Genomic DNA, 19222 nt, shown 5'->3' on the forward strand with positions numbered 1-19222 from the left:
AACAACAACAACAACAACAATAATAATAATAATAATAATTGTTATTTTAAAGTTCACCATTATACATATTTGATACCAATCATATATCTGGATTTTTATTAATCATACAAAAATGGACAAAAGCATGTGCCGAGTAATTAGTATGCTATTTCAGTAATGTGATAACTTGGCCAAAGTTATAATTGGTAGGCCTTACGTTACAGGACATTATTTGCTGTGGTTGCTATAAAGTCTATTTGCAAACATGAATCATCTGAAGTAAAAGATGACGTACATTTACATATGAATTTGTGGAGCCACCACAGAGGGGCGAAAGAGCCACATATGGCTCCACAGCTGCAGGTTACAAACCATTGAACAAGAAAAAGAGAAAGTACAAGATTTGAAATTGTGATACATACAATATGCACTAAAGTGTCTCCTACCATCATAGTGCAATGGCTAAGTGACAAAATTAAAAAAAAGATTAAAGTAAAAAAGATATTGCTTTGATTAAACAAGACAAAGCCAAAACGACAGTGAAGTGCCATTTCATTTTAAATTCATATCTTTTGGGCTCTTTAAATTCCTTTTTAAGCAACACAGCAATTGTAATTACCACTTACGCTGAGACACTTTTACTGAAAATAACACGCCACATCATTCAACTTCACTTCTCTTTGTGCTACAAACTTCTGGACCTGCCTTTAAAATAGAATAGCTCAACCCCAGCTGAATAACGAGAAGAAGAAAAAAAAGAAAAACGCGTAATATTGAAAAGGAGGCCTAATAATGCTTAATTCACATCTGGTTGTAAAGTGTGTCGCAGATGAGAATCAGACAAAAGAAGCTGGTATTTCTTTCTTTTTTTTAAAAATGGCATTCCTTGTCATACAGAGCTTTATCATGAAAAGGCAAGCGAATGTTCCACCTCCACGCGAAAATAAACCGACGGTGCATTATCTCCTGAGAAACCTCACAGCTTTTTATATCTAATGGAGCCATTCATCATTCATCTAATCACGGCCAGTCTTCATCCAAAATGTAATATAATTATGGGCTATAACTGTTCTCAGGATATTAAGCTGTATCTAGGCCATGGGTAGCTCAATAAACACCTTCTAATAATGGCTTTTAGTGGTCTCGGGAGTGACTTATCCTAACACATTGAGGACTCTCTACGGCTCCCAAGGCCAAATGAGTTTGCAGCTTGTTGCAGAGATGCACATCAGTCCTGTTAATGGGGACACTGTTTGAGTTAAAAGAAAAAAAACCAAAAAGGAACCCAATGGAGCTTCTCTCTATTCGCCAGGCTGCCATTTCTTCCCTCATGCGTGATTACGACCCCCCCCCCTCCAAAATCCCCGACTCCCGCCCCCTCCAACGACACTCTCCTCCCACCACGCTGTCACCGAGCTGCCTCCAGCTGCCCCCAGCCTCGGTCATGGCAAACAACGGCTGCAGAAAAACTCCAGAGGAGCAATGTGAAAACGTCACGGAGGGCCCGGGTTTGCACAAATATGTGTGTGCCCCCCCCACCCCCCCCCCCCCCCCCCATGAAATCCTGTGATTATTTACACAATATATTGCAAATTTAAAGTTATTGCAATATTATCGTGCTCAATATACATTGTGCAGATAATATCAATTCAAGTCAAGGGACCACAACACCAAAAACTACAAAGTCAACAGATCATATTCCTCATGAAATGTGGTTGGAGAAAAATAGGCCAAGAAACTGCTGGTGCAAAACAGTAGCAAAAGAAAGAACACTTTTAATAAGAGGGAGACATCTTAAAGCACGGAAACATTGACATCGTCTATGTAAGTGAATTAATCCACAAACTGTGTCAATCCTGCATGTTTACCTGATCTTTTGCGTCCGTAATATGTTTTACAAGTAGCTGAATGCAAAGACATTACTTAACAGCCAAATAAATGCACAATGCAAACTGAATAAATTTGTGTCAAAAGCACTTAAAAAAAAAAGAAATCCTGTCAAGGTCAAAGTCAAACAAACACAAGATGTTGAACTAAACGGCAGTGGAGGCCTGCGCCTCCTCTGGTCTGGGCATATTGATAATAGCAACAGAAGAGACTGTGTGTATCCCAGAGTTGTGAGACAGAACAGTATCAGTGAAATGACATCGGGGGCTTTGTGTAGATCTCTGTACACAGCAGACACAGCCCTGGGTGGAGGAGCTGTGCCAAGGAAATGAGGGGCTAATCCTGGAAAAGAAGCCAAGACAATGGCTACATTTACATACATGCAGTAAACAGACTGCGGTGCATTCTCTGGTCAAGGTTGCACTCGGAGATGAGTTGTTTACACGAACCGTACAAAGCTCACCTCAGCGACTCTGCCATATTTACATAAATCAGCTATTTTCTTTTGGACAGTTTTCCTCATTCTAAAACAGTAGGAGAGGTTGTTAGCACCTCTCAAAACACACATGGAAAACCAAATATCACTAATAAGCAGTGCTGGGAGCAACTTGTGGCTGTAACAAGATGACTTTTTAAGAGAAATGTGAGGAACTGATTACAAATATAAAATCAGTTACTGGAATTTCAATGAATTACTTTTGTTGTATATGGAAACAGTTTAAGAGCTGCTGTCTCTCTTGATCCTACTCACATGGTAAACCTTAACTTTAGCTGGAACAGCTGTCCTATTTCTTTAAATTCCAGTTTACATGATACACTTGGGTGAAATGGGTGAATGGATGAGGGGTGTCAAACAGAAGGCCCTGTGGGCCAGATTGGCCAATCCACTTTCAAAGACAACTTTAACTTTTCTTTTTTTCAGTTGCAATAACTGGTTTTTAAGCAGTAGCACAACATTGAGAGAGAAGAGACCACTGTCCCCAGCTCTCCTTGGATTTGCCATATAAAGGCCAAAGGTCAAGTAATTTTAAAATATTTAATGAATAAATGAAGTCGAACTAACAGCCATGAACTGATACGAGTTGTTCAGGTTTGTAAAAAAAATTATTAAAATATGTCAATATGTCAAAGTAACACTATATTTTATCTTAATATTTTTAGTAGTAATATTTCTTTTAAATTCTCGCCTACAAGTTAATTTTGTATAATTTTACATTTTTCTTCATCTTACCTATAGAGTGATCAAATGCACATAGACATCCCAATAATAAAACTTGTGGAAAGCTTATGCAAAGTTCTTTGTAGCTAGTTACTTCCTGTTTTCAGGGTGTGGTGAAGTATCTACACTACATTTTAATACAATCAACTATCAATGTGGTGTAACTTGCACAACACTGAGGCTCCTCAAACGCTGAAGGTGAGCAGGCCTCCATCATGTATGTTTAAGACCTCTGCCTTAAAGTGTTGGTACAGTAAGTTATTGTGGCTATAAAATAATGATCTGAGCTGTATAGGTGTAAAATAATGTACACCTTTAATCTTGACTACCTCAGAGACCTTACTGAAAAGTAGCTGAGCACAATATCTACGAGAGCTGTGGCGGCGAAGAGGAAATGCTACGAGACAAGAGTTTAAATATGGCTGCCAAGCGCAATATACCCTTTGTTATCGCGCTCTCTAAACGTCTGCTTCGTCATGCTATTTTGACCGTCTTTGAGGAGCGATGTTGTGGCACAATCTTTGCAAGGTGTAGCCACGCTGACAAAAACCCGCGGCGATAATAAAATCCTTCAGCAGAGCCGGGCGCACGGTGTCGTCCTCTAATCCCAGCCTCACCTCAAAGGATATTCAGACCAGCTTACATGCATGGACGGTGCCAGTAAAAATAAATATATAATAAAAAATAAATAAAATAAAAAAAAGTGAGAAAATCGGCTGCATTTTGCATTTACCTCATAATACTGGATGGAAACAACATATAAATGCTATATTATTCACAGGAATCTGTCATGTATCACAAAAAAGTTGTAAATTGTAAATTTTAGGTTCGTACATTTTCTCCATCATTGCTCTCTAATATCCAGAAAAACCCACAAAAAGGAGGAAAAAAATGCCCCAAGAGGGTGACCACAGCTTAGAATGTCCTCAGGCGCCAGTACTACAAGTCTAAATTAAAAAACGAAAAAAGAGAGAGAGAGAAAAAAAAAAAAGGTAGTCATCACCAGTTATTAATAATCAAATTCCATTTCCTCTCAGATCTCATTTTTAATTTTCCAAATACTCAATAATACATATTCATTTCAGGATGTAACCTATATTCCATACAAGTGAATTACAGTGTTTCTCTACACAATCCAGCCCAGATTTCACTTCTTTTTTTTCCTCCCATTGTCCTGTTGGGTGTCATGTCCGTGCTGGTCCAACCAAACTAACCAAAAACCGTCAGAGGAAAGTTGTGGGACTTAGCTGCTGTCATAGCAACCATGGGCCAACATGCAAATTGTAATAGGAGTATTCAAAAACAAGCAACATGCAGGTCAGATGCCCTGGGATCCCGTTTTGCTCCACATTTGAAGCTCACCACCTGTTTTTTTTTTTTTTTTTCCCCGCCTGCAAGCAGCTTCGGATCAAATTGTGCACATTTTGAGTGTTAATGGAGGCTTGTCATGTAACCTTTGTCTGTAATGAACAACACTCACATGCAGTATCATGCTGCTTCATATTCTAGTGGCATGTAAAGGGGCAACAAAGCATGAACTGTCATTAAAATGCAAAAACACTGCAATAAATGAAAGCTGAAGACGATCCCACCACTCTATTGCCACCTTTTATTAGAATGCATCTCTGGATTTGTTATGAGGACAATGACATTTGATGTCAGGCTTTTTTTTTTTTTTTTTTTTACACGTAGCAGTGGGATTAATAAGCCTGCTTGTTATTTCAATTCTGCCCACATTGTGATGTGATCAAATCTCTATTTTGCATATTAGGCAGGCAAAGATTACACAATTGTCAATCGACATGGGCCCCGTGAGAGTGTCCCTCTCCGGGGGCCATTATGAAGTACAAGATGATTGTCATGTGACAAATGAAGACAGCAGAGGGCACATGTAGGCTCACCTCAGCTATTATTACCATGAAAAGGCAACCAAATGATCCAGAATTTTCAGTATAAATACATTCAACACTACGAGAATGTTTGACAGGCTGCAGAATAGAGCAGTGGTTAGGTTCGTGACTTATCGCTGGTTCGAGTCCAATTTTGGGTCTTGTGCGTGCTTGGGTTTCTTTGAGGATATAGATTCTGTAAACGATAAAATTCAATAAATAAGTGCATTTAATATTTCCCAACATGAACATTCTAATCAGTGTTTCAGAAATGCCAATAGATGTGAAAGTGTGTGTGTGTGTGTGTGTGTGTGTGTGTGTGTGTGTGTGTGTGTGTGTGTGTGTGTCTCCAGTATAGAACACAGCTGGATATTTGGAGTCTTATATATATTTATCATCTATAAATAATGAGTCCAAAAGACCAACTGGCTACTTTCATTTCATCCTCACCATGATGCTAACATCAGTGATGAAACTTGTGATGAAACATTCAAGGTCTCCATGTGGGAGCTCCAGGGATGCCTTAAACTCTCCTCTGGCTCATTCAAGATCTGTCCAAGATCCAAAACCTTGAAAAGCTCGTAACATTTCTATCACTCTCGGCTCTACGACAAGCTTAAAGAGCAAATGCAGGTGATACGCAGTGATTGAAATGTGTGTGTCCATGCTTTATTTAACTTGTTTTAACAGGTTTTAAAGGCACAGAAACTTAATGTAGCCTCAAAACACTTGTGTGTTTCCTTTTTGTATTTTCCAATTGATGGAATAAGGAGTATTTACACTCACAAAAAACCCATTGAGTTATATCAGCACATTTAGATGAAAAAGGGAATCGTGGGAATATTGCTCCATCTTAATATGCTGTGCTTTGTCAGCAATAACACTGACAATTATCGTTATATCATACATATTCACAAGCGCTAATATGTTAAACTGTTCTGCGAGAGGTTTAAAAGGGTCTTGCAGGAGATAATGGGAGAGCAGTTGGCATGAAGCTGCACTGACGGTGCAGGTGTGAGCACTTCAGCAGGTAGCAGAGCTGGGTGACAGATGGGGATGATTGACAGGGTGGATTAATGTGAATTACATGAAAAAAAAAACTGCAGTAATTTGTATTCATCTGGCAACCTGATGCAAAGAACAAGAGATAGAGGGATAAGACCCCCCTTTTAGCTTGAATGACTAACGTCTTTAAGAAAAATGGGGCATTTTTCCTCTACAATGAGCGAATATATTTATATATTGTTAAAGGAGCAATGTGCAAGTACATATGAGAGTGTTTGCATGATGCAATTTGTGAGTGTTTTTTTTGCAGAATAAACAGGTTTTTGGTTTTTTTTTGACTCCTGAAATGGACTGACTGCAAGTTTGTGCTGTTGGATGATTAAATTGCAAAATTGCAAAAAGAAAAAAAAAAAGGATGAAATGCCTGCAAACTCAATGCAGCTGCTGCTTGATTAAAACCTTCACCTGTGTCACAGGTGAAGGGGTTAAAAAAAAAATCCACCGCTGATTACGCTTCAGCGTCTCTTTCAGCACTTCCCTGTTTATTTCATCATGAAACGCCAGCTGTAACCTTAGAGGTTCACTTAACTTCCAGCAGGAGGTGAGGTGGAAGAGGAGAAAGAGCCTTTTCTTGCAGTTTTGAGGAGGACCCCTGTTTGTAACCTGTCACACTCCGGTGTGAGCCTGGAAACTCATTAATGCAGCATATGTGCCTCATTTTGAAGAGAGCCCCAAAGGTGAGTTCAAGCCGCTGAGTGCCAGCATCCAATGCAAACACATCCATCTCTGTTTACATTTTAACCCTTTATGGAGCAAGTATTTGGAAATGGAGAATATCAACACTTGGGTGAAAGAAAAGATTCCAAGAGATACTTTTTTGATGTTAATGCCTTTTTAAAAGTAAGTTGGAAAAAAATTAAATAAATGTGACTTGTAAGCCTTGAAAATCAGTCTGAAAGTGTAAAACTGAGCAAAACAACATCATATATCACAGGCAAACTCAGCCTGTTTCCATTTCAAATCTTTCACAACAAGTGATACATCATGGGAGGGGTCGTTCTGTTTAAAGGCACAGTGCAGATGTTACAGCCCAAAGTAATGAGGTTATGGTAATGAGGAAAATGAAGTGCAGACGAAGAAATTTTTGATAACAATAATGTCTAAACACCATAAGTATTACTTTGGTATTAGTTGTCTTGAAATTCTCTGGATTCATTTTGTTGATGACAATTTAGAATATAATTTGTTGCATAATTATGAAAATGTAATAAAATTATTGAAAATGGAATTAATTCTGATACATTCCATTCTTTTCATGCAAAAATAACAGAAAAAGTCTGTATTAAATGCCGTTGTTGGTTAAAAATGACTGAAATGTTTGTTAAAGCTTTAAGAGACACACCCACATCTTTCCTTACCCTGCTGTCTCATTCGAATCCTCGCATTATACTTGTGTAGTGCAAATTTAAGATATAGTCAAAGAAGGGGTCGGGGTAAGCTTCTTCCTTCAAGATTCCTCTTTCTGACATGTCTACTGTGCATGTGTGACATGAATGAGTGGATATATACTATAGCTGCAGGGCTCTGTTTATCATCCTGCATATTTCTTCGTGATGTGATCTGTAACAGTCATTAACTAATAATGGTCAGCTTTAGATCGATAACTGACATAAAAGGATTTCAGAGTGTTTGCGGTGCTCACGCTTTTGAATTTACTACATCATCATCATCATCATCATCAGCTTACAGGGAGACATTTCAATCATACTGCAGATTGTGAGCGGACACGATGAAGAAAGACAGTTTAAAGGGGGTTGAATGTTATGTGCATAAAAGGGTGGTTGGATTACAAAAAACACGGCACCCACTAGTGGCCTGACAGATACACTGCTGTCTTTTCAGTTTCTTGGTGACCACAATCATTTTCAAAAAGTCTGATCGATTGAGATAACACAAATTGGTTTAATGTCACTGGCTCTAAAAGGCCACAGATTCTTGATTTTTCTCTGCCCTCATCGACTTACTGTTGGTTTCTGGATGCATTTAAAGATTTTGCAGGTCACTTTTAATCCAAACTATCCACATATTAGCAACTATCACTGAATACATGAAAAAACAACATTTGTACTGCGCAAGTCGAGGATTATTACAATTTGTGTAACTAATGACAAAGCCAGACATGCCAGATTGCTTCAAATACATCAATGTAAGGAAACAGCATTACATGTATTCCGATCCTTGGTAATTCACAAAAGGCTGAATACAAATCTTATGTTACCAATAAAAAGGAGCTAGGTTTTTTGTGGGGGGAAACTGTTTAATATTTACCTGATAAAGTTTGCCAAATGACAGGTGTGTAAGTAAATTTGCATGAATAACAAGTTCAGCATGTTATTCATCATTAGGTTACTTCTTCACCTATAACATATCAAACTAAAACAACAACAAAAAAATAAAGCATGAAGGCTACTTTCAATTTTTTTTAATTTTTAGGTGAAAATTGCCCCAAAAAATTTAACAAATATATTTATTAACACAAACATTTTAGTTGTCTAATAAATAAAAAAAAAATAATAGAAGCGTTGCTGTTAAATCAAACTACAGAAAAAAACAACAACTTTACCATTGGTTCTAATATTTAGGCTGAGCTGTTTGATTAAAGACTGTAAGTTTTTGGTTGGTATTCAGTTGGGTTTTAGCTAGTTATTTAGGAGATAATAGGTTACGCTGATGTCAGTTTTGATTGAGCCGTGACTCCCGAAATCATCATTACCCAGCCAGCAAATTCTTCAACATGCGTGCGAGCATTGGGCTCCTGTGACGCTGTGTCACAGTCAAAGAGCTGCCACCGTGTCCCCTTCACCTGGCGGCGTGTCGTGCCATCACTGATGTTGGCAGTGCCATCTGTCCCTTTGATAGTTCGTCGGCCCACGATCACCTGTGAGCTGCTGTCTGAGTCGTGCAAGGACTCGCTACTCAAGTCAAAAGGATTTCACCTGGAAATCTGCCTGCTTTTCATCCACTTGTCTCTCCCAATCATTTCCCATACCTAAGGCGAGAAGACAGATCTGAGCGTTGATGCTACGCATATGGAGGCCACAGATTAAAGGTACCATGGACGTAAAGTAGCCCCCCCCCCCCCCAACTCCCCCTGCACAAGCCACAATCACTACATTTGTTGCACATCATTTCTTGAGTAATCTGGCACATTGTGCCCTTGTCATTTAATGAATGCCTTGTCTCTTTAATGACATCGAAATGTGACAGCTTAGTCCTTGGATTAAAGAGGAAATTTCTGTGCTTCACCTGCCGCCGTCCCACTGTGAGCAAAGTGGCCATTATACTGCTGTATTCCTCTCCACTATTAGATCTCCGTGCGCGGCTCAATTATCCCACTACTTCCACACGCTTGCTGACAGCCGTGTTGGCAGGTGTGTCCTTTCCAGACGTGCTCACCTCTCCGGATGGGAAATTAGTCAGTGCACCTAGCCATCAGCTAAAGCAACTGACATCTTCCACCAACATGCCCTTTCATTAAGAGTGAAGCGATGGAGGAGAGATGAGAGGGAGGAGACGCCACGTGAACCCCCCCCAACATCAGAACGCCGCTTCCGAACCGCTGACCGCATTTGTGCAATTTCCAAAACAAAATACTGGCGGGGAGTTGATTTACCTCATGTGGGTTACATGATAAAAGAAAGTAGCCCTTGAGGCACAGCCCTGGTTCAGGTGTGTGGTGCCGCTTGGCGCGGATCTGAGACGCGCTAACATCGCAATACAGCCGCAAAAAAGGAAGAGAATGTATGTTTCGTGATACTGACTTTGACATATGCAAAGCAATAAATCCAACTAAAACACCCCAGACTTCAAGAGAGTCCCCCCCCCCCCCACCCAAATAAAAAACCGGGCCCCTGAGTTGTTTACGTATGCATATATGCATGAATATGTTGTTGGGGGAATTATTTGTGCTTCGATAAAGTCTTTTGGAAAACAGTGTGTTTGCTGTCTCCCTATAAAGTGACTCAGCTCCTCTATTGTTTAAACATTCATGTAACTCTTTCTATAGTTTTGGTTTCGCATGAGTGCCTCTGACTCCGCTGGTCTCACAAGTGAAAATGACTTCATGCCGCAGCAGCCTCGAAGAGCCCGGAGTGCACTGGAGTTTATCCACATGCATAATAAAATCAGTCATTATGTCGGAGTTTTTCCAGTTTCTGCGTCGCTCTCATTTCGGCATCACGGCTAAAGCTTAATTTATAGGAACAAAACGTTTCGACACCCACTTCTCCAGTCCACTGGCAGCTCATCTGCGAGCCTCTTCTTTTCTCTGCTGCATGTTTAATTTGTTCCCTCCTGCCCTCCACCACCACCACCACCACTCCCCCCCCCCACCCCCCCATGCTTATTTTACAGGGAAATGGACAATCTAGGGAAGAGCCTTCAAGCTCAATCGTGTCTCAGTTTCTCTCGCTTTGACTCATGAAAAAAAAAGCAAGATATCGCCATGGCAACAGCGTTGGGGAAGTGCGGGGTTGTAGGGAACCGGGCGGTCAATGCTGACGCTTTTACAAGAGGATCTGACATGGTGTCACACGGAAACATGAGCATGAATTTTTCAAACTTCCTCAGATTATAGCTGAACCCATGTAAACTATATTTAGTGCTGCACTTGAATTGATTCAATTCAGCATTGAAGTGTACAACCAGCTGGGATACTCTCCATGCAGGCCAATGGAATAAATGATAGAGTGAATTGAACATCTCCCCATATAATTTATCAAGACTGCACACCTCTAATAATTGATTGTATTGTCTTTTGGGCAAACCCTCTGCAGGATTTCTCCCTGTACATACCCCCGGACTGCAGTTGCTTGACAAGCAGAGTGTACACCTCTGTTCTAGGTTCAAATAGCATATTGAAGTAGCTGACTAGACAATACACTGCATTCACACAAATCAACTCTTCAGCTGCTTTCAATACTTTTGCCAAGTCTTTCTTATGCAGATGGAAAGGATGACAGTGTTACAGTCTTACAGTCCGTAAGTTCACCATGCAGGTGTACCAAGTCGAAATTAAAGAAATCTGTTTGAAGCACAGACAGACAAGATGAATAATTAATTAAGTCATCACATCTGAAAATTATTTATCTGAACAAAACCTGCACAAGAATATAGACCTATGTGCAGATATCGATCAGAAGTCTCCATGAAACTTCTCTTTTGTTTCTTTGGGACTTATGCCGACACACAAAGCAAGAAGAAAGTTTTCTCGGGTATTCAAAGGTTTGTAAAAAGCCAAAACAACGCATTTATACAGCTTGTGTGCAAAAATAGAAAATCTAAAATATTGAAAAAGTGAGTCAGGAAAAAGTGAGTCTCCAAATATTTTTTGCAGTATTTCAACGAAAACTCCCGAGCAGGTGTTGACCTGAAGAAAAATCAGACTGCAGTGGGTAAAGTACAAGGCCATAGGCCTATGTGCGATGTACAAAAGGCATGCCGAATTTACCGTCCCGACCATGCACTGAATTTGTAAAACACATGGCGGTCAACTTTGCCAGCTCCACTAAAAACTTTTCTATTGTTACTTTGGAGAATTAGTACATAAAAACCAGACAAAAAAAGAGCTCCCATAGCTCTCAAGTTGGGAATTTAGACGGATGGTTGGTTGTCTTTGTTTATATGCAGGTAGCTACAACAACTTTTTGCAATTTGCCCCATAAACCTGGTGATTTTTTTTAGCCAAGATGCTCTTCCTGCCTTAACTGGAGTTTGCATTGTATAAATTGGATATTTCTATCGTTTCGTGCAAGTTGTGGTTAATATTGTTGAATTGTTATTGATAGGTGTTTTGTATTATCCCATATACTTCTTTACTATTTTGAATTGTACCATTTTAATTTTGCTGAGCAGGAATTGATTTCAATCGGCTGCCATGCCAAAAACACTCAATTCCTCCATTGGGAGCAGGCCGGAGGTTTTCAGAGTCTTGCGCAAGGAAACTTTGAAATATGGACAGGGGGGAGATGAGGATTTGAACCCCGAATTAGTCTCTTTCAATTGAAAGATGACCACTTCACCAACCAAGCCACAGCCACCCTTGTTGGAAGTTGACAATAAATGTCTTTTTTTTAATTCTGTTTCAAACGTGTTATTTTGGCTGTATTGCTGTACTTGCATCGGACTATTCACACACAGATAGTCAATCAAACTTCCCACACTGTGATTAATATTCAACATTGTAAATGCAGCTTGTTGCCTTATTATCTGTTAACATCGTAATCATCTGCAGCTGTGTTTCCAGGACAAGTTCCAGTTAAGGTTGCTGGATTGATGATTGAACATTCTTCCTGCAGTTCTCTATTTTTGCAGAGATGTATTGTTAATGTCAAAGACTGACTCATCAGTGTCAGTGTTCAAGACTGGAAATCCCAGTCCACACAAAGTCATTCATTATTTGTAGATCTCCTCCTTCATGCCGGACACCCATGACGGCTTAATGAGACGTTTCATCTGGACTGTGTGGGCCTGAGCACGGCATTTCCAACGTTTGTCTCGCATGTGTTCGAGGCAAAAATAATTCCAGGTTTAATCTAATATAGGTAAAACAGGACATAGTAATAAAGGACCTTTTTCAAAGGTTTAAATGATTTAAGGTGATATTTCCAAAATCTGCATCAGTAAAGATAGATCCATCCACCCACCCATCCATTGTCTGTCAATCTTTTGTCTGTGTTTTCCCCCCCAAGATGTGAATCTTTAGATCTCCTTATTTACTCATTATTTAAAGATCATAGTATGATTTGCCATCGGAGGACCAAACATAAAAATTTATGTTTTTTTTATTAACAGATATAATGATGTGAGTAGAACTAAGTTCAATTTATGAAAGTGCTTTTTTTTTATGTAGCCCCTGCAACAACTTAAAAGCCCATTGCCGGTCTTTATGGTGAAGTGAGAGGAGGATTTAAATGCATAAAACTCTGCATGTCAAATGACTTGGACAATTGAAATGAAACAAGTCTAATGTGAACCAGACAGACACTAAATAAATGCTGACCTTGCCCACCCATACTGTCATTACGTAAAGCCCACTTTCCATTCTTCCAGGAAGACCATTGGTGGGCAGCCTCCATTAAGGAGCCGTAAATAACAGTTTTACACAAGCAGCAAGTGTTGAAACTGCCTCAGCCTTCAAGGAAAGATGAACAAGATTAATTTGATGTTTGAATTGTATCTGTCTGCTATCTGTTGTGCGCCTGACTGTTAAAAAAAAAAAAAAAAAAAAAAAAAACCCTCCAGAAAAGCATTACACAGTTCATCAGCTGCTGCAGAAATAACAGCTCATCCCAGCTTTCACATCAGCACAGAGATGGAATGAATTATAGAATAAGTTAATTATATCTAAATATTCGACACAACACCTGAATCCATCGCTAACCATCATTCAGTATGTATGCATATGGATGAAAACGCATCTCCATCAATCGACAGCATAAATTCATTCATGTGGGTGTCTGCCCTATTCAAATATTTTATAAATGTTTTTTTTCCTCTGCCTTCTATTATTCTTGACTCAAATCAAAACACAACATGAGAGTGTAGTTATTAGTGTCACTTGGCATTTAAACCGCTAGCAGGTCATTCAAAACACAATGTGTTTAAAACCTGCTCATTTGGCAACCCGGTTGATATTTTCACTTTAATAATTTACCTAAAGCTGAGATATGAAAACAATAATGAAAACAAGCTGTGAGGATAACACCGCATGTTATTATGTTTCATAAATATATGATTATACAGTGAGTTTGTCTGCTCCCTGTTGTGTGCTGAAACATTCAGAAAAGACCATTATTATTATTTACTGGATGGTTTAGGTGAATGTAAGTGTAATTTTCTGGTTTTAGTCTCTTCGTGTAGCTGGAATTTCAGTGTTGAGGTGGGTTAAAGCTAAAAGGAAATAATGAATGCCACATTTAGAAGTTCAAAAAGTTTCAGTCCCTACTCATACAGTATGCTCATAATAGTTTGTTCTAATGCCTCTAGATCAGTGGATATACTCTTAATTTTTTTATTCACACATTCACTCTAATTTCTAAACTACAGGGGGATGTGGAGGTCTTTCTGCCTCTTGGAAAAATTCCACAGTATATGTTTTGACCAAATTGTCTCATTTTCAATTATTAAAAACTGAAAACACTTAAGCCAACAATAAATGTGTCATAATGATATTTGATTGATCAATCAACTTCTCTCTCTCTCAAATATCACTTGAAACTTTTAAAAACCCTTTTTGCCTTCAATGATTTAGTCCTACAACAACAATATTCCGGTCAAAAACTTTTAATTGTACAGACCTGCTTCATAAATTAAGTTGATTGATTGATGAGTACAAATATTTATCAATCAGTGGAAGTGTCAAATATATAACATTCAGTAAGGATCGACCTCACAAAGGTTTATCGGGCAATTATATTTCTGAAAGAAGGTATAACATTATTTTTCAATATGCCCTGGCATCAGCCTTAACCCATAGATAGTAATTACAGAGGGAATTTGGGGACTGGCCTGCTTTTCTTACAAAAAATGTGTCAATCATAATTGTCAAACCCATCACATCATTTAAGAAGACGGTTTATTTTTAGGCAACCTGATGAATAAATCTGTGAAGATTTGTGGAAGTAATAATGCATTTCTAACATGAAAAAAGTTGTATCCGCCCCCCTATTTACCTTATAATGGTTGGTCCGCTTTCCTGCTTATGGATCAGTGGAAGTGTATCAGGGTGGAGGTGAATGATCTCCAATAAATAGCTACTTTCACTTAACACATTTTTTTTCACCCCCATTGCCAGTAAATCATATATGTTTTTATTGCACAGCATGTATAATGGTGCTTTAGTATGATTTGAGTTCATCTCTGAAATGAGAAAGCCTTCATAGTGATGTATGGGTAGACCCCACCCCTGAGGGGGAAAAAAAAATGTTCCCGGGAAGTTTTCTGTTTGTTTTCCTCCCCAACAATGAAATCAAATTTCCTCCCTTATCTCTCTCGGCTCTCAGGGGAAATATCTCCCTCTTTAGTTTCTAAATCCTCCACTTGCTTCACCAGTTAGCTGCCGTGTGTTTTCCGCGCCTTTCCCCCACTGCCCTGTTTACTACGTTTTGTATAAAGTACCCCAAAAAACTAGCTGTAAATGCAAATACATATTCATGATGCATCACTGCTGTTAATTACTAACATTTAAAAAACAATTATGAGCTGGGATGGAACATCTGGGGCAACCGATCAGAAGCTCATCAATGTTAAAAACACATCTTACAAAAAGGAGAACAAAGCATCTGTGGTCTCTTCACATTATTTACAGGAAGGAAACCTCACTACGACTGAGCGGGAGAATCAACATTATATCAACACTGTGTCAGGAGCCACTTCAAAAGCCTCTTACCACACCAGGATCACCACCATATATCAACTCATCACATAATTGAGTTCATTTGTGGGGGAATTAGGCAGTATTACTCATAGACGTGAGACGGCTAGATAAATGTGCAATCTTGCACGGCCATATGGTTCAAGATATATCATTTTATTATTTAATATGTATATTCATGCATTTTCTATCTAGAGAAATGTAATCACATTGTGTCAACTTTTAAATTAGATGGTGGTTTGCATGTGGATCCTTCAAGACAAGCGACACAGCGAGGCGAACGCATACAAAGGAAGTGACAATTCAAAGACTAACAATTATATGATCCAGCATATGCAACACACGATATAGGAATAAACAAACTCATGTGGCTTGCTCATCATTTTAGGCTCCGTTTACACGACAAAGTTTCAAGTGAAAACGCATCATTTTTGCGTCTTCATTCCAAAAAAGTTTTGCTTTTACGCAGCAACGTTTTGAAAGCGATGCCGCAGTTTGCATTAACATAGGTGCTGTTGTTTGATTGTGTAATGAAACGACACATACGAGCACATAGAGAATATGCTATAAATACTAATAGTGGCAACTACACTGACATTCGACAAGACAGGCGACCAAGTTGGATTGTGATCACAGGTGATTCTCAACTATAAAACTACAAAGTTCCAGGTGAATATCGACTGACCGTCATGCGAAAGTGGCCGCCATTGTTATCGTTGATCTATTCACGCATGTGCAGAAGAACTGTTTATTGACGACGTGCAGTGGCATCGCTTCATCAAAGTTGTGTTTCCACCCATTTACATGGAGATGGCGTCAAAACATTTTTGAAAAGTACCATCATGGGAGCTGTTTTCAAAAAGTTGCATTTTCAATGGCACCAAGTACTGCTGTTGTGTAAATGGACGCCTAAAGAGGAACATTTTTACCTGAAAACTATGTGTAAATGAGGCCTTTGAGGACGTTTGTTGGAAAAGTGTGACTGAATCATCAAAGAATAATCTGGTGAGGTGGGCAAACACGTTGCTGTGAAAAGTGTGGAAATATATTTGAAGGTTTATTTTAGATTGGGTTTTATCTAAAAAGTAAAAATAAAAATCCATGTCTGAGTTCAGAGAAGATTGACAGATGCTGCATGATGTAAGTACAGCTGAAGAGAATCAACCCTTCACTTGACGGGCCTTGAGCCCATCCGACTCATCCTTTGATTTGAACCAAACCTCACCACTCGTGTATTTACACGAGTCAATAGGCAACAACACAAAGAAATCATGCAAATTAGGCTATTTAAGTGCAGATATATCTTTTGCGTGTCCCCTTGGTATTTGGCAATCTCGTTAGAGTGTCTGTCTCATGAAGCTTGAAGCGATGGACACACCTGAATTAAATTATGCTACTAAATTACAACAAACAAAAGGTTATTTGGGGCCAGTGGTTTATTTTCACTCTGCAGCCCACCAATTTGGTCATTACGACTGGCGAGTGAAGTCAGTTTCTGCTGGAGCAAAGTGAGCAGATGCTTAACGGAAAGCTTGTGACCGCGCGTTCATGAATTTGTTCCCGCAAATTACGAAACCGCCGCCATGAAATAATGAAAAAGGGATGCAAATTAGGCAAAATTAGAAAATGATGTGTATCATCTTCATTCAAATGAATGAAAACAACTAAATGAGGTCTATTTCTGCCGCTGCACAGAATCATCTCAGGCTGCAGATATTATCGGTCCTGGCCTCGAAGTGGCTTATATTCCTCTGTGGCACCTTCAGGGGACACAGTGTAATTGGTTAGGTGGCAAAATCATTTTTGCGAGAGCAGGTTGTTGCAAAAGGGTGTTGATGTTTCACCAAAGATGGCACAATGCTGCAGTGAGTAGCTGTAGCAGTACAGCTGGAATGTACAGATTCGAGTACAAGCACGGCCTGTGGAGTTTGCAGGTTCAGCCTTGGCCGGCTTGTGTAGATATATACTAATAAATTAACCATAGGTAATGAACCTACAATTACAGTAAGCATGAACCAGTGTGCATTAGTTAGCTCTTTACCAGGGCAATGCGAGAACTGAAGCTACTTCTGATATAATAAATGCAATGAAAAATACAAAAGTCGCTTGATTGTTGCTTGGATCTATTTCTTCAACAGACCGATCAGTGTCATCAGTAAATATGTGACCCCAGGCACACAGCTGACATCCCCGGGCTCGGCAGCCCGGCACAGTAATGTCTGTTGTGTAACAGTGAAAGTTGGCATGCTGCAGAGACAAAATACACGAATAATAACCAAAATAAATAAATAAAAAAGACATAAAGAAGGAAAGTAGAGATACCAACCATGAGCTGCAGGTTCAGTGCTGGGCGCAGTGTCTGAGCACACAAGGAGAGGACATGGCAGTTGTGGAGGGAGGTGTGGAACAGGAGGAACAGCATGCAAATCAAGAAGAAATGGGGGAGGAAGGCAGGGAGGGAGCGGGACGGGGGGTGGGGGGCAGGGGAGGGGGAGAAAACAAATGACACCCATAAGCAAGCATTCAGAAGACCAGAACATGACAAAAGACATAAGACTTAAGGGAAATCAAAGGGAACCAAAGGCAGTGCAGAGATAAACACAAGCTGCTACACACATCACATACACCCCCCCCCCCCCCCCCCCCCCCACCATCCCACCCCCACAAATAAATACACTTTCCACTGGACGTTCCACTCAGAGGGGGAGTGTGGCTACTGCTCCAAAAGATATGGAAGAGACTATTATTGTGTGCTGTCGCCAGCTTCGCTGTGAAGAAATTACAAACCATCAAGAGGAAATAACTGTGCAGCTGTTCTGAAGTATCCCTCTATGACTCGAAAAACATTTCTGCAGTTGTTCACAAAGGGAATATGTTATCTGGTATCGTGTCAGGCAAAGTTTAGACAAAGCAACCGTTGGAATTACTCGCCAACATGGTCCGATGAACCCAAAGACTTGAGGAGTCTCCTCAACTGTTAAAACTGTTGCTGTAAACCAGAGGCTTCCAAGCTGAAGCATGCTGTTAAATGTTAAATTGTTCTCTCAAGTTCTCAAAATACCATGTAATACATAAGAAAGTGTATTATATACTTGTGAATTTTAATACTAATCGAAGCTTGAACAAAATATAAATAATAAGAAGAAACCCAAGGCCAAAAACCATAATTACTTTAGTGTCTCCAAGTTACAAACAAAAAGAGACGAATCAAAGTGAACGTGGCTACTCGAGAACCTATGTTGGAGTAAAACCGATTCAATTAAATAGCATAGCATTTTCAACTGGAATCAACATTAAATCAATAGGGATTTTCTGTTTCATGTGTAGAAGCTTCGTTATAAGGCTACATGACTGTTCTCTACTTTTTCTTCATGTTCTAATATATGTAAAAAATATACCGTGTACTCATTTTACAGTATGTTGCTGTGTGTAAACTAAATTGAACTGTTTTAAATTACAGAAATATAGGAATAGTGTTGCAAGCTGTCCTAAATTTGACTGCAGCTGCATTTTGTTAAAGGACTGACCGGACATTGTGGCCTCACTAGTAGAGACTAGTGTCTAACGATAGAGCGAAAATCATAGACAAAATTGTCAGATCGTGCTTTTTTTTCCAGAGATGGTAAACAAATTGTTAGCTGTGGTTTTTCAGGTATGATGATATGAACCGACAAGCACATGACTTGAAAGGATATTTCCACTCTATCTGGGAGTTGTTGTGTCATCGGAGACGTTGCATCTGGCCTGCAGTAGCACAACATCTGCTGTGAAGCATGGCCGCTTCACCAGTTCTGTCAGCTACACAGCTGG

At 39.4% G+C, this 19222-nt stretch overlaps 1 protein-coding gene across 3 annotated transcripts in view; it reads right to left on the reverse strand.

The window, feature by feature from the left end:
- Positions 1–19222, reverse strand: part of cadm1a (cell adhesion molecule 1a) — a gene marked incomplete at its 3' end in the record, with an annotated part of 423559 nt that overhangs the window by 13321 nt on the left and 391016 nt on the right. The window contains exon 10 of one of the 3 annotated variants that reach the window (XM_080509139.1): positions 17739–17771. The exons of 1 other annotated variant lie outside the window; for it this stretch is intronic. In XM_080509139.1, coding sequence (XP_080365265.1) covers positions 17739–17771 — 33 coding nt within the window. Of the gene's footprint in view, positions 1–4803; positions 5171–17738; positions 17772–19222 lie in introns of those variants that run through there. One more of the 3 variants, XM_080509141.1, reaches the window with a different exon arrangement.

Source organism: Blennius ocellaris (assembly GCF_963422515.1).
Source record: "Blennius ocellaris genome assembly, chromosome: 14".
Lineage (NCBI taxonomy): Eukaryota > Metazoa > Chordata > Actinopteri > Blenniiformes > Blenniidae > Blennius > Blennius ocellaris.